This window comes from Euprymna scolopes, chromosome 33 (assembly GCF_053919585.1).
Source record: "Euprymna scolopes isolate OS-2025 chromosome 33, ASM5391958v1, whole genome shotgun sequence".
In the NCBI taxonomy this organism is placed as follows: Eukaryota; Metazoa; Mollusca; class Cephalopoda; order Sepiida; family Sepiolidae; genus Euprymna; species Euprymna scolopes.
Genome location: NC_136514.1, coordinates 82,164,261 through 82,182,161, shown reverse-complemented (window position 1 = coordinate 82,182,161; position 17,901 = coordinate 82,164,261). Strand labels below are relative to the sequence as shown.

Sequence of the window (17,901 nt, the reverse complement as noted above, 5' to 3'; positions counted from 1 at the left end):
AGCATCAAGATTGAAACATTGAATACAAACAAAAAATTTCACCAGAAATACTTTATAACAAGAATTACTGCCATATTGTGTGTGTGTGTATATATATATATATATATATATATATATATGGATGGATTTAAAATAGAAAGGAAGAAACAAAATGCTCAATGATTCGTCTGTTCAGTGGGTTTTATTCAAACGACTGTTTTTGAATGTGAAGTATATCCTTTCAGTTTTCAGTTAGTGTCGGATATTCAGGATAGAAATATGGATCGTTTTGTCACATTCTTATTGTAATTATTCTATTCGTAAATTAGGTGTTAGCTGTTTTTAAATCATGGGGTTCTGTATTTCAGTTTCCAGACAATGTTAGTTCATCAGGAGAGAATACGTACTGTTTTGGGGCCAAACTCTTGATAGCTTTTTATGCATACCGGCCCTCTCACTGGTGCAAGGCCATATTATCTGAATTGCAAGTAAAGAAACTGTTCAAATCAATTTTTTTAAATTAATTAATAATGTTTTCGATTAATGGATAGTGTTTCACATGTTGCATTTAAAGTTTAACGGTTGCATCTAACATATGTTAAGTTATGCGCCCTTATTGAAAGGAAAGAACTAAATTTAATAGATGAATAAATAAACAAATAAAATAAGTAATAAAAAGAAATATAATAAAGAAAATATATATGATATGCTAGCTCTCTTCAGTCTTGACAGACTATGGATACCCACTGTAAGGGTGCCTGTGCGTGGAAATTTTGTGGCAAAAGTTGCACAATCTTCATCTACACCTCCTGAGTTAGCGTTGTTAAATAGCACTGGCAAGTGGAGGTTCAGGACGACTGAAAACAGTGCTGAGATAGGCGGAGAGCACATACAGCACCTAGAATTCCCAAATGGTCACCCATCTGGTACTAGCCAGGCTCAATGTTGCTTAACTTTGGTGATCTGATGAGAATCTGTGTGTCACCGTGATTGTGCCGTATACAATCAATATATATTTATCTATGATTAATTTCATATTGTTTGTTTCCTTTAATGCATTTAACCTGCAAAATTTATTGTATATTTTGCAAACTTCTTCCCTCTGATAAGAAGAATTGCATTCTTCGAAACTCCATGGAATAAGGTTTTTCTTGTTTTAATTTATACTCCTTGTTGAATAATTAAAATTTTGTATACCTTCTTTACAGGTTTATAAGGTTTTTGAAAATTTGAATAAATTGTTCTTGTTCATCTTTCCCAGGCATGGTCCGAAACAGTAGCACCTTATGTCCAATTTTATTTTATAGAGGCCTGGTAGATTTTGAACACCAAAGTCAAAATCTTCAAGGCCTTCATCTCCATTATGGCTGTGAGATTCAGCCATATCTACAGCCAAACAGTGTATCCCCAACATGCTGCAAGATGAACTCCCTCCGAAAAAGTCTCTTATCAGGTGACTTCATTGATTCGGCCACACCCTTTAACGACACCATGAAGGTGACTTCATCCATGAAGGCATCAACCCAGCACCACCACCAGGCTTGGACACGTCACAGTGGTCAACTCAAAACATGGCTTAGGGTGGTGAAACAGATAGGGTCCAAAAGAGTTTTCAATCTAATAGGTCCCACTTTGTCAACTAAGCTCCAACCCCAGTCCCATCACTGCGATGATTATGATGCAATAATTATAATTCAATGTTGCATCTCTGTGCCTGTTTTACAAATATTTTAATAGAATGTGTTCTGATGAACTCATTGCACTTGTGCCCCCTCGACATACATCATATAGATCCCCCACAAACTCACTTAGCAACAAAATCTCACCCCTTCACTGTTGAGGTCCCTAAATGCCAGAAAGCTTTCTACTTTAATAGTTTCTTCCCTCAAACAGCTAGCCTTTGGAATTCCCTTCCTGCTACCTGCTTCCATAACTGTACTGATATGCAGAACTTTAAAATGTAACATAAACCAACATCTTGTTCATCTTTCCCAGGCATGGTCCGAAACAGTAGCACCTTATGTCCAAATGGCGATATGCCTTGTTAGGGGTCCATCGCTGGCATTTCGAATGGCTTGCACTCAAAATGGAGCAGCCTTGGAATGCCATGTCTGATTAGCCAGTGTTCAAGATGTGATGATGTTAGAAAGCGCCAACCCAACCGCCCCAGGGTTAATGCCACAACCATGACCACGAGGCTGTAGGATTGCAGTTCCATACTGAACAATTATTGTTATTATACTTTATTAAAATTTATTTGTTTTTAACAAATTTTTGGGTTTTATTGAATAGAAACCATTATATAATAATATTTGTATTATTTTTTTTTACAGTTTATAGAATGTATGTTGTAGGGAGTTGCTGTGCATGTAGACAAAAAAATGTCTGTTACTAAAAAAAAAAAGAAAGAAAAAAAAATCGCCCAGTTCTTAATGGGTGATAGGTGGAGTACCTTCTCCTGAGGGAATAATTACTCCCCTTTTGTCCTTTTGCGAATTAAGTGAAGTGGAATCGAAATGTTTTTTAAAGACATACTCCTAGGCCTTTTTTAGATTGTCCAATCGCTGCAATGTGTCATCCTTGTGCCTGTTCTAAAAATAATGGAATGTGCTCTGATGAACTCAAAGCACTTGTGCCTCCTCAACATATATACTCCAAACTAACTTGACAAGCAGCAAAATCCCACCCCTTTACCGTTGAGGTTCCTAGATGCCGGAAAGTCTTCTACTATATATTTTCCCAGACTGCTAGATTTTGAAATTCCTTCCCTGTTTCCTGCTTCCCTGACTGTACTAACATGCAAAGTTCAAATGTAATATGAACAGACATCTTGCTGCTCAACTCCCCTCAATTCCCTGTTAGGCATGATCCCAAATAGTAGCCCCTTACATTTCAAATGGTAATATACCTTATTTGGGGTGAAAATTAGTTGTTAAAAAAAAAAAAAAAATTGAAAAAAAAAAAAGATATATTAGTTTTTTTTTTTTTTTAATTTTATAAAGCAATTCAACTCTTACAGATCTCTCTTACAGTCTCTCAACTTTTTTATTTATCAAAATCCGCTGAAATAAAAAAAATAAAAAATTCCACCTTTTATAACAGTTCTCGTTGAAAACTGAAAATGTCAATTTTTCCGTGAAACCCAAGATTTCAAACGATTCCTGATGAGGGCAAAGAAGTTTGATGACTTTTATTTCATCAAAGAATAACTTCCTGTCTCTCCCCCTCCCTCACACCTCCCACTTTGGTGCTAACAGATCAGGCTGTCTGAAGATATCGGTCGGCTTCCTGACTTAAATGCACATTCAGTTTTTTGCGTGCGCAAAAAAATTGAATGGGCATGCACGAAAACAAACATGGCAACGAGCGAAAACAGTACGAAATACATTGGATTATAAAGGTTTTAATATCTTGAAAACTACTTGTAGGTGACAATTTTAAATGTGATATCCGTTCAAAACAGACCCCTAATACGCTTAAAAATCAACTGTTTTAAAGGTAAGTCTGTAGTTGGTACTCTAGCATACACTGACCAAAGATTTTTTTCTGTATTTTTTTTTAAATAAAGTGTAATTCTAAATAAGCACCTTTTTTTATGATGAGCAGGCTGGAACTTTTTCTTTTCTTAGTTCTGAAACCGATGGTATTGATAGTAGACATGGTTACCGCGTGTACGAATCCCCGTGACTTTGTGTCAGCGTCCAGTCGTATTATTTATTCTATCTACCATGTTAGAGGGGTCCCTCCCCGTTTTGGTGCTTGTCTTTTAGAAGAGTACTATCTAAGGGAGATGACTAGCATTTACTAAAAAAAAAAAAAAAAAAAAGCATTGCAGAAACAGTTTACGAAAATGAAACCCATTAATTAACAAACTTTAACAAAAACGAATGCACAAATTTTTTGAATAATAATAGCAAAAATGAATACAAAGGAAAAATATTAATACACGAATATTAAACCTGCACAATTATAATCAGTTAATCAACCAAAAAAAGAGAAGTTAATTAACAAACTAAAAATGAAACAATGTTATGTAATAAAATAATTAAACTTATTAATTAACAAACACAAAACCAAAAATAAATAAATTGTAACAATGAAACGATGCCAAAACGACAAAAAATAAACTTGTGTTTATTAATTAAAAAAAAAAAAAAAAAATTATATCACATACTGATCCCTTAATGCAAGAATTATGGGTAAATTTTCAGATTAGGTCCACCTCCACCTCTACAATTTTCTTTTTAATGACGACTTTTAAAGGTTTTCGGCCATGCTGAATACGAAAATCGCCTTGAAATTTTGTAGAAATAATTAGTTGTCGAGATATAAAAAGTTGTATTATGCATTGTACTCTTTGGCGGCCATCTTTATTACGCGCATAGATTTGTTTATGGATTGGAGCGCGCACGCACGTAAAAACGATGGCCGCCAAAGAATACAATGCGTAATACAACTTTTTATATCTCGATAACTAATTATTTCTACCAAATTTCAATGCGATTTTCGTATTCAGCATAGTAGAAAACTTCTAAAAGTTGTCATTTAAAAGAAAATTGTGGAGGTGGACCTAATCTAAAAAAAATACCGAATTATGCAAGGGAACATTTCTGTTTTCGCTTTTCTGCCAAAGAAACTCCATGAGATGAAGGTGGACCATCTCAGTCTTTGTTTCCAATGATTTCTGAATATGCCTTTTGGCTTGGGACCAAAAACCAAAAAGGCTCAATATGTAATATAATTTTTTTTATTATTCACTTTTGTAAACTGTTTTGCAATTTTTTTTTCTTTTTCTTTTTTAATCCCCGTTTATATTTGCACAAATCCTCTCCCTCCGAAAAAAAAAAAAAAAAAAACGGTTATGAGGTCATATATTATTCTCTGATTGTATTACAGTTTAATTGTTTTTATACATGATTTGCAATAATTTTATTTAAAAAAAAAAAAAAAATGAGTGGAGGCTAAATATTGGGGTGGGGGGCGAAAAATGTGTACACTTTTTTTTTTTTTTTTTTTTTTTTTTTAGATTTAAAAAAAAAAAATTTTTTTTTTCCATGTCTGTTTTTGATTTTTTTTGTTTTTTACATTGTTGTCCATTATATTTATTTAAAAAAAAAAAAATTCTTCCTTTCTCTATTTTTTGTCTTCATTTGTTTCTTTCTTTTTTTTCTCTCTTTCTCAAGAGACAGAGGAATGCATCGTCACGTGTTAGTTTGTAGTCCGCCCGACTTTCCCTCCCTCTCTCTCTGACCATTTATTTTTGTTATTTTTTTTTTTTTCCAAAATTTAAAAAAAAAAAAAAAATTTTTTTTCTCTATCGTCACCGCCGCCACCACCACTATCACCACTCACTCACACTCACTTAAAAATCTCTAATCACCCCCCACCCTTCCACCCATCCACTTCCTCCTCCTCACCCACCCCTCTCCTTCTCCTCCTCCTTCTCCAATCCATGACAGAACTGATCATACTAAAAAAAAAAAAAAAAAAGTCTGCGAAAAATGCATGTGTATGTTGACTTTGCCCCGTTCTGTTTACAGAATGCTCCAATCCAAAGAAATGCCGGGCTAGGTTCGGCCTAGATCAACAGAGTCAGTGGTGCAAGCCGTGCAGGTAGGGAGCATTGATTATTTTTTTTTTTTTTTTTTTTTTTACCGTAACCTTAGCCGCCTAGTGGCTAATGCAGAAAAGTGTACCATTTCTGTGATAGCCTTCTTTTGAATTTAAAAAAAAAAAAAAAAAACAATAACTCAAACCAAAAAAAAAAAAAAAAAAGACCTAAAAGAGCACAACCAGCTCCTTTACAGCAAGAATAACATTTGGCATAACCCAAACAGGTCAGTTTTAAAGCAATTTCCGATTTGGGAACGTTCTAGTCACCCTTGGGAATCTTAGTCAAATTCGGAAACTTATTCGGAATTTCAAATTTATTTAATCCATATTTTGGTTTGGAATTTTGTACAAGTTCCCGAATTCAACCAGAGAATTTTCAAGTTTTTTTTTTTTTCTTTTAGTTTTTTTTTTTACCCAAAACTTAACTATCGACTAATGTAAAAAAAAAGTGTACTGTTTTTGTAATAGCCTTTTTAATTAAAAAAAATAATAATAAATAACGTGACCGGTACTGGGAGGTGGTTATGGCAAGAATAATGTTTGACACAACACAGGCAGGTTGTTTTAAAAAATTTTCAAACATGGGAACCTTCTAGTCAAAATGGTGAATTGTCAAACTTGGAATTTCAAACAGAAACCTTTTATTTGATCTACGGGGTCGGGCAAGTCCATTTTTTTTTTTTTTTTTTTTTTTTATCCCATGCTGTCAGCTAATCCACCACCTCTGAAGTTTAAATAAAAAGTTTGGTTCGGAATTCCATATGTGTTCCTGAGTTTGATTGGAAAGTTCTTTAGCATAACTTTAGCCACCTAGTGAGTAATTGTTAAAAGCGTACCATTTCCATGATAGCCTTTTGAATTAAAAACGGAAGACAAATAAAGTATGGCCAGCAGGAAGGGGAGGAGGTAATGACAAGAATAACATCCGACATAAAATTGTAGATTAGTTTTAAGACAATTTTAAATCTGGGAACCTCCTAATCAAACTTGGAAATTTATACAGAATTTCAAACTGGCCATTTATTTAGTCCACAAGGGTAGATTGTTCTCGTTATGTCAGGCATACTGGTTAACAATCAGTTGTAAATGACAATCTTCTTGTGAGAATCAGTAAAAATAACAGAATTAAAACTTCTACATGGTCGTGACTGATGAAACAAGAATAATCTACTCCCCGCCCAATGCATTAAACAAAATGTTCAATACGAAATTCCATACAGTCCCAATATCGGCTAGAACGTTCCCAAGTTCCAAAAGACACACCTGAAGAAGGTTGGAGGCTAAAACGGTCAAAACGTGTTTTTAGTCTAAATAATAAAGCTCTTGGTACTTATCAAACCCCAAAATGGTATCCCCACCCACCTCTAATACAAATAAAGACGAAACGTTAAGTTTGTATAAAATTTTAAAGTCTGTACTTTAACCCATTAATTCAAAGTCCCAGGGAATTTAATTTTTTTTGTACTGTCGAGTTGAAACTTTGTGTAATGAGTAAAAATTGGTTAGAATACACAAATTGAAAGGAAAATGTTATTTATTTTATTTAGAAAGCGCACTAACTTTTTTCATGGGGGAGTGATTACAAAAAAGCACCAATCTTTTACAAAGTCTTGCAAAGGCGATGTTAAAACAATCCTAAGCATTATTTCGCCAAGCATCTATTTCTGATCAGTTCACAAAATTTAAAAAGGGGCAGACAATGCAACTCTAGTAAATTTATTGAATTTAACACATTCACAAGTTATCTGATTTTTTTATTATCGAGTTAAAACTTTGTGTAATGATTAAAAACAGGTAAGAATGAATAACTTGAAAGGAAAAAGTTATTTTATTTAGGAATCAAAATATTGACTTTTTTATAAATAGGGCACCGATTACATATGATATAGTTGATCAATAAGCCTATGACAACAGCATATTCTTTTAATTGTTTTGACTCTCAAGTATATATTCGACAGAGTTAGACAATCGAGAACCACATCACTCTATATAAAAGATATCAGCAGATACATACACTAGAGTCAAAACAATGAAAAGAATATGCTGTTGTCCTAGCCATATTGATCAATCAAGAATTACTATACATTCAAGATAAAATTTGCACATTATGTTAAGAAGTAAAGCAGTTCACAAAAAAAAGGTTTACATTGCAATTTTGGTAATAAGTTAATAATTTACTATTGCAAGATTCATTTATATATGTTAAGATTTTTGTTCCTTAGAGGCGCTGGTTGAGTTTGAATAAAATATGTATTATATACGTTTGAAGCCAAAACAATGCATTATTACAAAATAAACAGACATTTATTTTGATTGAAATTTAAATTTCAAACAAAATAAATGTCTCTTTATTTTGAAATAATGCGTTGTTTTGGCTTCAAACGTATATAATACGTATTTTATTTTATTCATTTACATACGTTTATACATCATCAGACAAATAGAATTTTAACAAGTTTCACAAGAATTTTTAAGGGGTTCCAACAACTCTTGGAGAAAAGTTGATGAATATAGATGAATTTTAATTCTGTGCTTCAGAGTAATTATGCCAAAAGCAATACTCTTATATATTATCCTATAGATTAGATTGTTCGGCATAATCACGTTGGCACACCGGTTCCCGCTGGATCACCGACGTTAAGCAATGTTGAACCTGGTTAGTATTGAATGGGTGACCATTTGGGACTTCCAGGTGCTGTATGTGCTTCCCGTTTATCTCAGCATTGTTTCCAGACGTCCTGGATTTCTCCTTGCCACTGGACTCAAACATTATCGATTCAGGAGAGGTGTGGTTGGAGATTGTGCAACCCTTGCCTCACAATTAGACGCGCAGCAGCCCAATAAGGAGGTATCCTTTGTTTTTCGAGACCAAACGGAGGCATTGATATAGATTATAAAAAGAAATAATTTGGTGTCCGATTTATAGGGCAATGAGACACAATGGTTTAATTATATACACAACTAGTGAAGTTGCCATTTTATTTTGAAACCAAGAAAAGGCAACTGCAAAATTACAGTTGATTATTTTGAACAAATTACAATTTATTTTATGCAGAAACATTTCAGGTAATCTCTTCACCGTTGTTAAATCTTAAGAGATAAGGGATACCCCATGTTAGGGTAGCTATTTAATTATAAAACAGGGGTTGAGCAATCACTAACTCCACCTCTCCTGGATCAGTAATGTTTGATTCAAGTAATAAGCAGACATCTAAAAAGAAAAGATAAGCGGAGGGCACATATAGCACTTGGTAAACGGTCACCTGTTTTCGTATTGACCAGGCTCGATATTGCTACATTTTGGTGATCTAACAGGAACTGTTGTGTCACCATGATTATGCCGTATATTTTGGATAATAGTTGCCGTGATAATTGATATTTTGTTTAAAAAATATCCGCATATTTATTTATTCATATCGCATATAAAGTTATATTGTTGGAATTTCAAAGTCAGATCAAAGTACCATTTAAACTGACAAAGCAAACTTTGATTTTGGCTAGCCAATTTTTGTGTGATAGTGTTTAATGTTCTTTATTACTTGAAGGCCATCGCAACCAAAAACCAGACGGGGGTGGGTTGGGTTGGGTTGGCAGTGTGTCAAGTTTATTGACAATTTTATCGTTTGTAGGTGTGTGTTGAGCAAAACATAAAAAAAGGAATAGCGCGAATTTTACAAAAGTCGATCAAAATAAATCTAGATACGATGTCCCTTAGCAAATCATAGATATTATTATCTAGGGAGTATATAAAAAGTTCTAAGGTGTGGTAAACCCTCACCTCCACTCCAAGAACTCCAGCAAAAAAAAGCCTTTGCTGGACATACAAAAACGTCTTTTTTATATATACAGATGTTCAGGTGTTCTTATTAAAGTTTGTTGGACAATGATGACTGTAACTTGGTGGGCAAGTCAAGTATAGACAGAACTTTACTTCTTTCAAACATGGTTGGATTACTGAAAGAATGTGCAGCATTTTTTTTTTTTTTTTTTTTTTTTAGGGGAGGGGGTAAATTTCAGCTTCTAGTTAAAAAAAAAAAAAAAAAAACGTTTTGGCCGATGTAATCTCCGACCTTCTTCAGGTGTGTCTTGTCGAACTCTGGGAACCTTTATGTCAGGAACATGTACGGGATTTCAAACGGAACACTTTAATTTTAATATTTAATTCCCGGGGGTAGCTGTCTCTCATCCCATCAGCCGTGACCGAATAGAAGCCTTATACAATTCGTAATTGTATTCTTAGTATCGCCCATAATAAGGATTGAACCTTCAACCTCCAAAAGAAAATCACTTAGAAGTGATTATTACTTAGCACTTATATATCCTTGCAGACAATTTTAATATGAATTTTAGGCATCTTAAACCTATTTTCCTTTTATTCTTGTGTAATCTTAATTTTTATTGCGATATATTATTACTTTTCTTTTTAATGATGCTTTAAACTATTATTTATGATTAATGGTTACCATATTGTATAAAATTTTATACTGAATTAATAAATATATATATATAATATTTTTATTTATATAGACAAATGTTACATAGTCGCTACACTGAACATACTAATGTTTCGGAGCAATTGGTATATTAAAAAACCAAAAGCTCCTCGTCAGGCGACAGAAATAAAAGTTTATCTGCTATTCAAATCATCTGGTTCTTAAATGAAAAAAATAGCCCTATTTCTGAAATCAAATATGGGTCTCTTTGGACTTGTAGGCTGACGCTGAGCCCTGCTGCTACACCCTGGTTCTGCTAGCAGCCACCTGAGTGCACCAGGGGATCACCACACTATTCAGCACATCCAGGTACAGATGTGAGGTGGCATGATGTGGCCCTTACTTCAAACTACACCAAAGACCATAACTGTGACCAGAAACTTCATTCAGCTGTGCTCTCAAGCATTGAACCATCCGGATTTGCATTTTGAGGGTGCTGGCAATCATCAGTAGAGAGCAGGAGTTGTTCAGTGGCGCATCTTCGATCTCGTTCATTAAACATTTTGTCACTTTCAAACATGATAGAAGGCTCCTATCACTCTTGGCATTTGCATACAACTGGCCAACTAGTAGGCGGTCTACAACAAAAAAAGAAAACTGGTTTTTCGTCAAACGGAAATGGAATCATGTCGTCTTTTCTTGGGTGACAATTTTATCGTTTCACCCTGTAATCTCGTATTATTTGTATAAAATTCTATTCGAGGTCAACTTAGGAGGCCACTACCACCCAACATAAACACTACTTTTAAGTATTTTAAGATTCAAAATAGATTTCTGTGCTTAACAATGAAGTATTTATAATGTCCCCAAAAGAAGCTTTTTTTTATGCAGACCGTCACTGAGTTCAGTAATTTAAGCATTTTTCAATAAAACCTCATGTATCTGGCTCCAAATCTTGAAATTTTGAAAAGGGCCGGCTCTGGCTCCCTAAGCAACATTCCGTGACGCTTGACTGCACAGGCTCGATTTAAATTCAGCTTAGTCGATTCTTATAGACTGCATCGGTACACCTAATAACACTCCTCCAATTCTGTTTTAATCTTCGAAGCATTCTAATCAGGGTTAGCGTTGGGGTTGGACATTCATCAAATTTGTATTACAATTAAGCGGATTTTTGATTCCTGCATTACTGGTGCAAATATGGCCGATTGTATGATTTTCATAGATGCGACTAGATGCAGTGAGTTTATTCATGCTAAGATTTGAAACTTGAAGAGTTGGTCTCACATACACACTATATATATATATATATATATATATGATGGCAGCAACTCGTTCTCGAGTATTGCCATTACTTAATATATCTCTGGCTCAAATGATGCCAACATGAGCACAACTAGCAGTGCGTGCCAGACGGTCACCTTTATGAACCTTCTATAGTTCAGCACATTCACTAATGACCGGGTCCAAGCTGTGGTGCCCTGAACACCTACCAGGCCAGACCCTGGAAGTTCCAGAGCCTTCATTTCCATTGATGCCCATATCTGCATCAGTCCTCATTGAATGTCTATTTGCCGTTTCAGGCTACAGCCAGCCTTTTAGTTATCGAGATACACACTGATTGCAAAGTATGTGTTCCGTTGCATATCAAGTAATACCTGTGCTTGAAGCGTTTTATAGTGAGGAAAGACTTTGCACTGAGACAATCCTACTCTCTTAACAACTGCCACATTGTACCAAAAAGAAGAGCAAGTCAACATCATTGGAAGCAGCAGTCGCTGCAGGTTTTATATCAGGGTTTTCCTTCTCCTAGAGAGGTTGCCTTCACCACGGCTTAGAAGAGCCCTCTCCACCCATCATGCCATTTGATCCATGACTGGGACTTAGGTTGCTGGGCACTAGTGCATACTCCACACGCCGGTGGGTTATGTATGCCACAGCTGACAGGGCCTAAGCTCCTCTGGAGGCTTCTGTCAGGGTTACCTCGCCCTTAGCCTTTGGTTATATATATATATTCAGTGTTACCGAGTCGAAACATATTGCCAAGGAACAGAGGGATTAGTCACGTACTATTGAAGATACACCAAATATCCTAACTTCTTACGAAAATTGACCACCTGTTAAATTCATAGAGGCAAAAACACATCCATCTTAATCTATGAGAATCAAACGCAAAGTAACTCTCATAGCTTAAATAAATAAGCTTATTTCCAGTTTTAAATGCAACTGTTGTCAGCTATTTATAATTAAAATAAAATAAAATTAAATCGAATCTAAATTAAAAATAAATTTAATTAAATAAATAAACTTTAAATATTTCTAAATAGGACAATTGAAACAATTCTATTACAACAAACAATAAAATCGAGCTAATTATTAAAATAGATTTTCGTTAATGCAATATGCAAATGAGGTTACTTTTTGAATGTAGATTTCATTTGAATAAATAGTTTATATAGAAATTATGATGGAATAAAAGTGTATGTAAGTCCGTTTTCAGTATGAAAGTGGATTTGGGAAGCAGTGTACCATTTTGTATGGATTAATTCTGAGCAAACAGACAGACAGGAATACGGCTTTAATATATAAGGGATGAATATCATTTTGGGGGTACAGAATTGTATAGCTAAATATGGAAGAAATTTTAATATAATAAATTTTAATAAATAATATGAAATGGAAATATGGCATTGGGAGGTACACAATATTTCTGTTTCATATTATTTGTTTGTTTGTTTTTTTATTGTAATTATACCTCAATTTAGCTCTATTGAGCGAGATATGATACCGGTCAGCTGATTCTTTTTAATTTTAAAAAAATTCATTATGTTAAAATTTGGTCCATATTTAACTAATATATATATATATATATATATATATATATATATATATATATATATATATATATATATAACTACTTAATTTACTCACATTACATTTTATAACTTACTATATATATATATATACTCGGGGTTTTTTATATTCAAAAGTAGTGGACTAATGAATTCAACAAGGTTGTTAGATAGTGCTCAATAAAAAGAGCTGATAATACTTGTTTATTGTTATATAAACATGCTTGATTTGATTGAAACAAGTGGTTATTTGTAGCAGCGGGATGTGAGCATGTTTATATAACAATAAACAAGTATATATATATATATATATATATATATATATATATATATATATATATATATAAGTTGAGGTTTTTTTTCTCATTCTGACGTCAATACTAAAAAAACTACTTTTCCTATTTACAAATCGATACTAAAAAAATTTTTCTGTTTAAAAATTATTAATTCTTAATATACTCAGTCATGAATATGCAAGCGACTTCATGAAGAATTACTAATTTGCATATTCCTTTGAAAAACGAGCGTTCATTAATTATTGTTTAGTTTTTTATTAGTTAGTTATTGATTGGTTGGTTTCATTTAACTATTATACTTAAATTTTTTTTATACATAGTTTCTACAGCGTACATAATTGCGTAAAATTTAAGATGAAAATGTTCTAGTGCACAGACCTGTTTTTTATAAGTGACCTTGTCTGCATGTGTGTGCGAAACTTCTATACTACACTCCTTTCTGAATATTTGATCTACAGACTTGAAACTTGATATATAGAGTATTTGGACCCCAGGAACACTTTTGATTTGGTTATTTGCCCGTAAAAAATAGATTCTTAGGGGTAAAAAAAAAAAAAACAGCTGATCTTGGCAGGAGTAAATCGACTAACTTATAAGCATATGTACATATACATTTTTAGTTTCTACTTGGTTAATTTATACCCTTCTTTTTTTTTTTATCCATCTGGCGATAGCTCAGATATTAATGATAAAAGATGAAGCGCTAAATAACAACTAAGGCTGGATGTTTTAAGTCTATATACTAAATATTCAAAGAGGAGTTTGATAGAAGTTTTGCACACATAAAGACAAGATTACTTTCATAAATATATATATATATATATAAATAAAACAGGTCCATGCGTTAGAACATTTTCACAACGCTATATACACTTTGAATGGTAAGGGCTTTTCTTGTTTTGGAAATAGAACAAAGACAGCTTTCTCACATTACAAACACAACAAGTACATTTTTCAAATATTGTCCTGGTATTTTATTTTCTTCAAATAAATCTGATCCCTCATTCTAAATTCTAAATATATTAAAAAAAAAATTTTTTTCATTAACCCTGGTCCTACTGTAATTTAGAAGAAAAATTATGTTCAGTTTTTTCTATGATAGAAGTAGAATGCATTTTATTTAAGTTAAATTTAAGCAAAATAAATGGAGACTACCACCAGCAGGTGCAGAATAGACAAATTAATGGTGCTGCAGATTAGATTGTTTAGACAATTTATTTATTCATTGAGTTCGTGTGGAACCCATTTATCAAACTTTTCGCTTGATTAATTTGCTATACTGACATTTTGATAGAGGTTTTATTAAAAAATTTCTGTCAAACCTTCATCGTCAACAGTGGCTACTTGTTCTCTACCTTTGTCACTTTCAAGGCTTTCATTACCACCATGGAATTTCTTAAATCAGCTTCGTCCCATCCGATCATTTTGTGACCCTCCCCTGCTTTAATGATGTTGATGGCTGCTTCTGGATTGAACTTATACAAAAAAAGTTTTAAAAAATATACTTATGGACCTAAACATTTATTTTGAAGATGCACAATGAAAAGCGACTTATGTAAACTGGAGAACTTTGACTGTCACTGCCGCCACCACCACTACCACATTCTCTGTGTCCACTGGCAATAGTTTTCCCCAACAGTATAATTTGCACTTGCTGTAAGATCGACTCCCTCTAAAAATCTTTCCTTGCCAGACGCCTTCCTTAGTTCAGCCACACCTTTCAACAACAGCCAGGTGACTTTGTTAATGAGGTCATTGATCCAACACTGCCATCATCAGGCTGAAAGAAACGTCGCAGTGATCAACTCAAAACTTGGCTCAGGACAGCAAAGCAGGATGCTGAGCCGATTCTGGGCCCTCACCTTTACGGGTCTGTTGCTGAAACCACAAGGGATTACACTCTTAATGGAAGCAGCCTTGAATCGCCGTGCCTGGTCAGCCAGTGTTCAGAAGGTTCTGAACATGTTGGAAAGAATTGACCCAACTGACCGAGGTTGAATGCCACAACCATGATTGACAATACATTGAAAATACAACTCGTCTTCTTTTGTTATTGCTATTTTAATTGAACAGTGAAGCTTAAGAAATGTTTTAACACTAAAAATTGGTAACTCGTACATTATCCATTATGCCACGAGTCTTTGCGAAATTCAAATAATATAAATTATTAATCCTAGTCTCAAAAATTTAGAAACGTGAAATTATCAGTTGAATAAAAATAACAAGGAACACTAAAAATCACGATTAGTAGGAATAAAAGAATAGAAATTTCGCATGCAAAAGAGGAAATTTCATTAGTTTTAAAAATGCATTTTGTACTTAATTTGTTAAATACATTCAATGAGTAGATAACACAGCTCCAAAATAGTTAATACTTTAATACTTAAAGAAAATATACCAAGCAGGACTATAAAAAAAAGATTAGGAAAAATAGAAAGATAATATTTTGATTAAAAAGAAGTAATTAATATGAAAAGTTTTAATGAAGCTTAAGAAATATTTTAACACTAAAAATTGGTAATTGTAGGAGAAATTGATCCGAAAATAAGCCAAGGAGCAAAAAACTAATGAAAACAGTTGTACCAAACAACCACACTTAGTCATGACAGGCAAAACACTGCAGCTTTTTTTTTTTTTACATAGGCATCCCCACTTATCAAGGCTAAGAGGCCACTCGAGGATAAGGGTTAAAGAGTGTGCAGTAGAAATTGGATAATATAGTAATCATTAATAATGTAAATTTGGTAACTTATATGGAACAGTTCATCAAAAACTTGTTTACGTTAGACTTGAAGACAACCATATTGTAGTCAGCTGGAAAGCAGGAAAACGGAAGATAATTCCACAGGCGTGCACTTCTAAGAAAGAAGCTTTGTTCACGGAATCTACGTTTAGGTTTAGGTACAGATAAAGAGTGAGGGAAATTATTGATAGTGGTTTTCTGCTAGACGGGTATTTCTTGTGAGCATCAAACTGGAGTCACACTGCCAGAAATATGAGTCATAAAAACCACCTTAATTTTTTTTTTTTTTTTTTTTTCTCGGGAGTCACCACTTATCAAGAGCTGAAGGCCACTCGAGGATAAGGGTAAAGGAATGAAAGGTGGTAGTGTAGTAATTGTTAATGGTGTAAATTGGATAGAATTTGATTATTTATGGGGACGGCTTAACACGAACTTGTTTACATTGGATTTGAAGGTTACCATGTTGTATTCAACCAGGAAGCAGGCCAGCGGAACAGTGTTCCATGGGAGGGCAGTTCTAAGAAAAGAAGTTTTGTTCATGGAATCTATATTTAGATTTAGGCACAGATGGAGAGGTGGGAGAAATCGTATATGGTGGATGTAACTAGTTGAGTGTGTTTTTTGTGAAAGTTTGGCAAGGAAGAACTATAGATTGGAGTTTAGTCAAGCACTTGCTATGAAAATAACGCTAGAAAACTTACTAGAGAGATTGGCTAGAATGCCATATAGCAGATCTGCAGTCGTCGGGGTTTGAACCTATTTGCCCCCCCATTTTTCTTTAGTGCTATGTGAAGGGGAGATTTGCTGCCTAGGAGAAGTTGAATTTGTGCATGTCGTTTGGAGTTCTTTTCCTGGACTGCTACAGGTTGAAGGATACGTAGAATTAGACAAGTAATTTTAATCAAGAATTTTTTTTTGGCTAAATTAGGAGGTTGCTCTCTACTTAAGGGTAAAAGCAGGATGGGAAGCATTTAAGTTGAAATAATTTCTGAAAATAAGTTGAAAGAAATTAGTAACATATCCAAAAATTCCGAATAACGATGAAATGCGAAACTAATTATTAATGAAAATAGTTTTTAACGTAAAACTGCAAGTTATACTTGAATAATAATACAGATTCTAAACTATGAGTGACTTCATTTGTTTAAGTTAAATTTTTTAAATAATCGCGGATCAATGGATCATGAAATCATGAAAATACATGTTTTATGCGATAGTGCAATGATATGCTACTAGTTACGACACGACAAGTAGATAACGTAGGTTTTTAATTGGAATTTAAATTTGAGACTTTCGATTTTCGTTCTTATTCTGAACATGCAGCAAAAAAATGTTACCAAAGGCGAGATAAGTTACTCTTCCACCTACCTGGATAATTTCTTTTGTGTTTTAACTTATTTTAAAACAAAAGTGGTGTCGAGTTTAAAGTTAGAACTAGAAAAAAATGGCCGATTATTAGACGGTCAACTGGCAATTCTCGATAATTGTTCAAAAGTCGAAAAGTAAAAATAAATTTGAAAGAATTTTTGGAGTTAAATTGAGAGGTTGATCCCCTGCACAGCTACTTCATATCCTATCTTTTACCCTTTAGTTGAAATACAGGTACAGAGTGACCCCTACCCCAAAATGTCACCCTTGAAATCGTGAGCAAAATTCACAATCCTTTTTATTTGGTACAAATAAACTTTGGAGTTGTAAGCCATTTTTGTTTTTGAAGAGAATAGAAATCTTGTATCAAACAAAATGGCAGTGTCAATCCAGAGAAGCTTTGAATTGTAAAATCTGGCAGACAAAGATGAAGAATAGAGTTTCCATTAGGTAGTCAATCTGAAGAAATCCTGAAAAGCAAAGTTCCGTCTCGTGTGAAGAATAAAAAGTATGTGCAAAATTCTAAAATATCCAGTATGTTTTATGGAGTGATTCCGGTTTCTCATTGGTCGGTAACAAAGCGCCCTTCCATTTGATTGGTCAGTTCCTATCAACCC

At 33.8% G+C, this 17,901-nt stretch overlaps 1 protein-coding gene across 15 annotated transcripts in view; it reads left to right on the top strand.

The window, feature by feature from the left end:
- Positions 1-17,901, top strand: part of LOC145258331 (transcription factor 7-like 2) — a 764,652-nt gene that overhangs the window by 704,636 nt on the left and 42,115 nt on the right. For 12 of the 15 annotated variants that reach the window (XM_080116483.1, XM_080116497.1, XM_080116489.1 and 9 more), the window contains one exon: positions 5,520-5,592. The exons of the other annotated variants lie outside the window; for them this stretch is intronic. In XM_080116483.1, the coding sequence (XP_079972609.1) occupies positions 5,520-5,592 (73 nt within the window). The remainder of the gene's footprint in view (positions 1-5,519; positions 5,593-17,901) is intronic. 15 annotated transcript variants of the gene reach the window in all.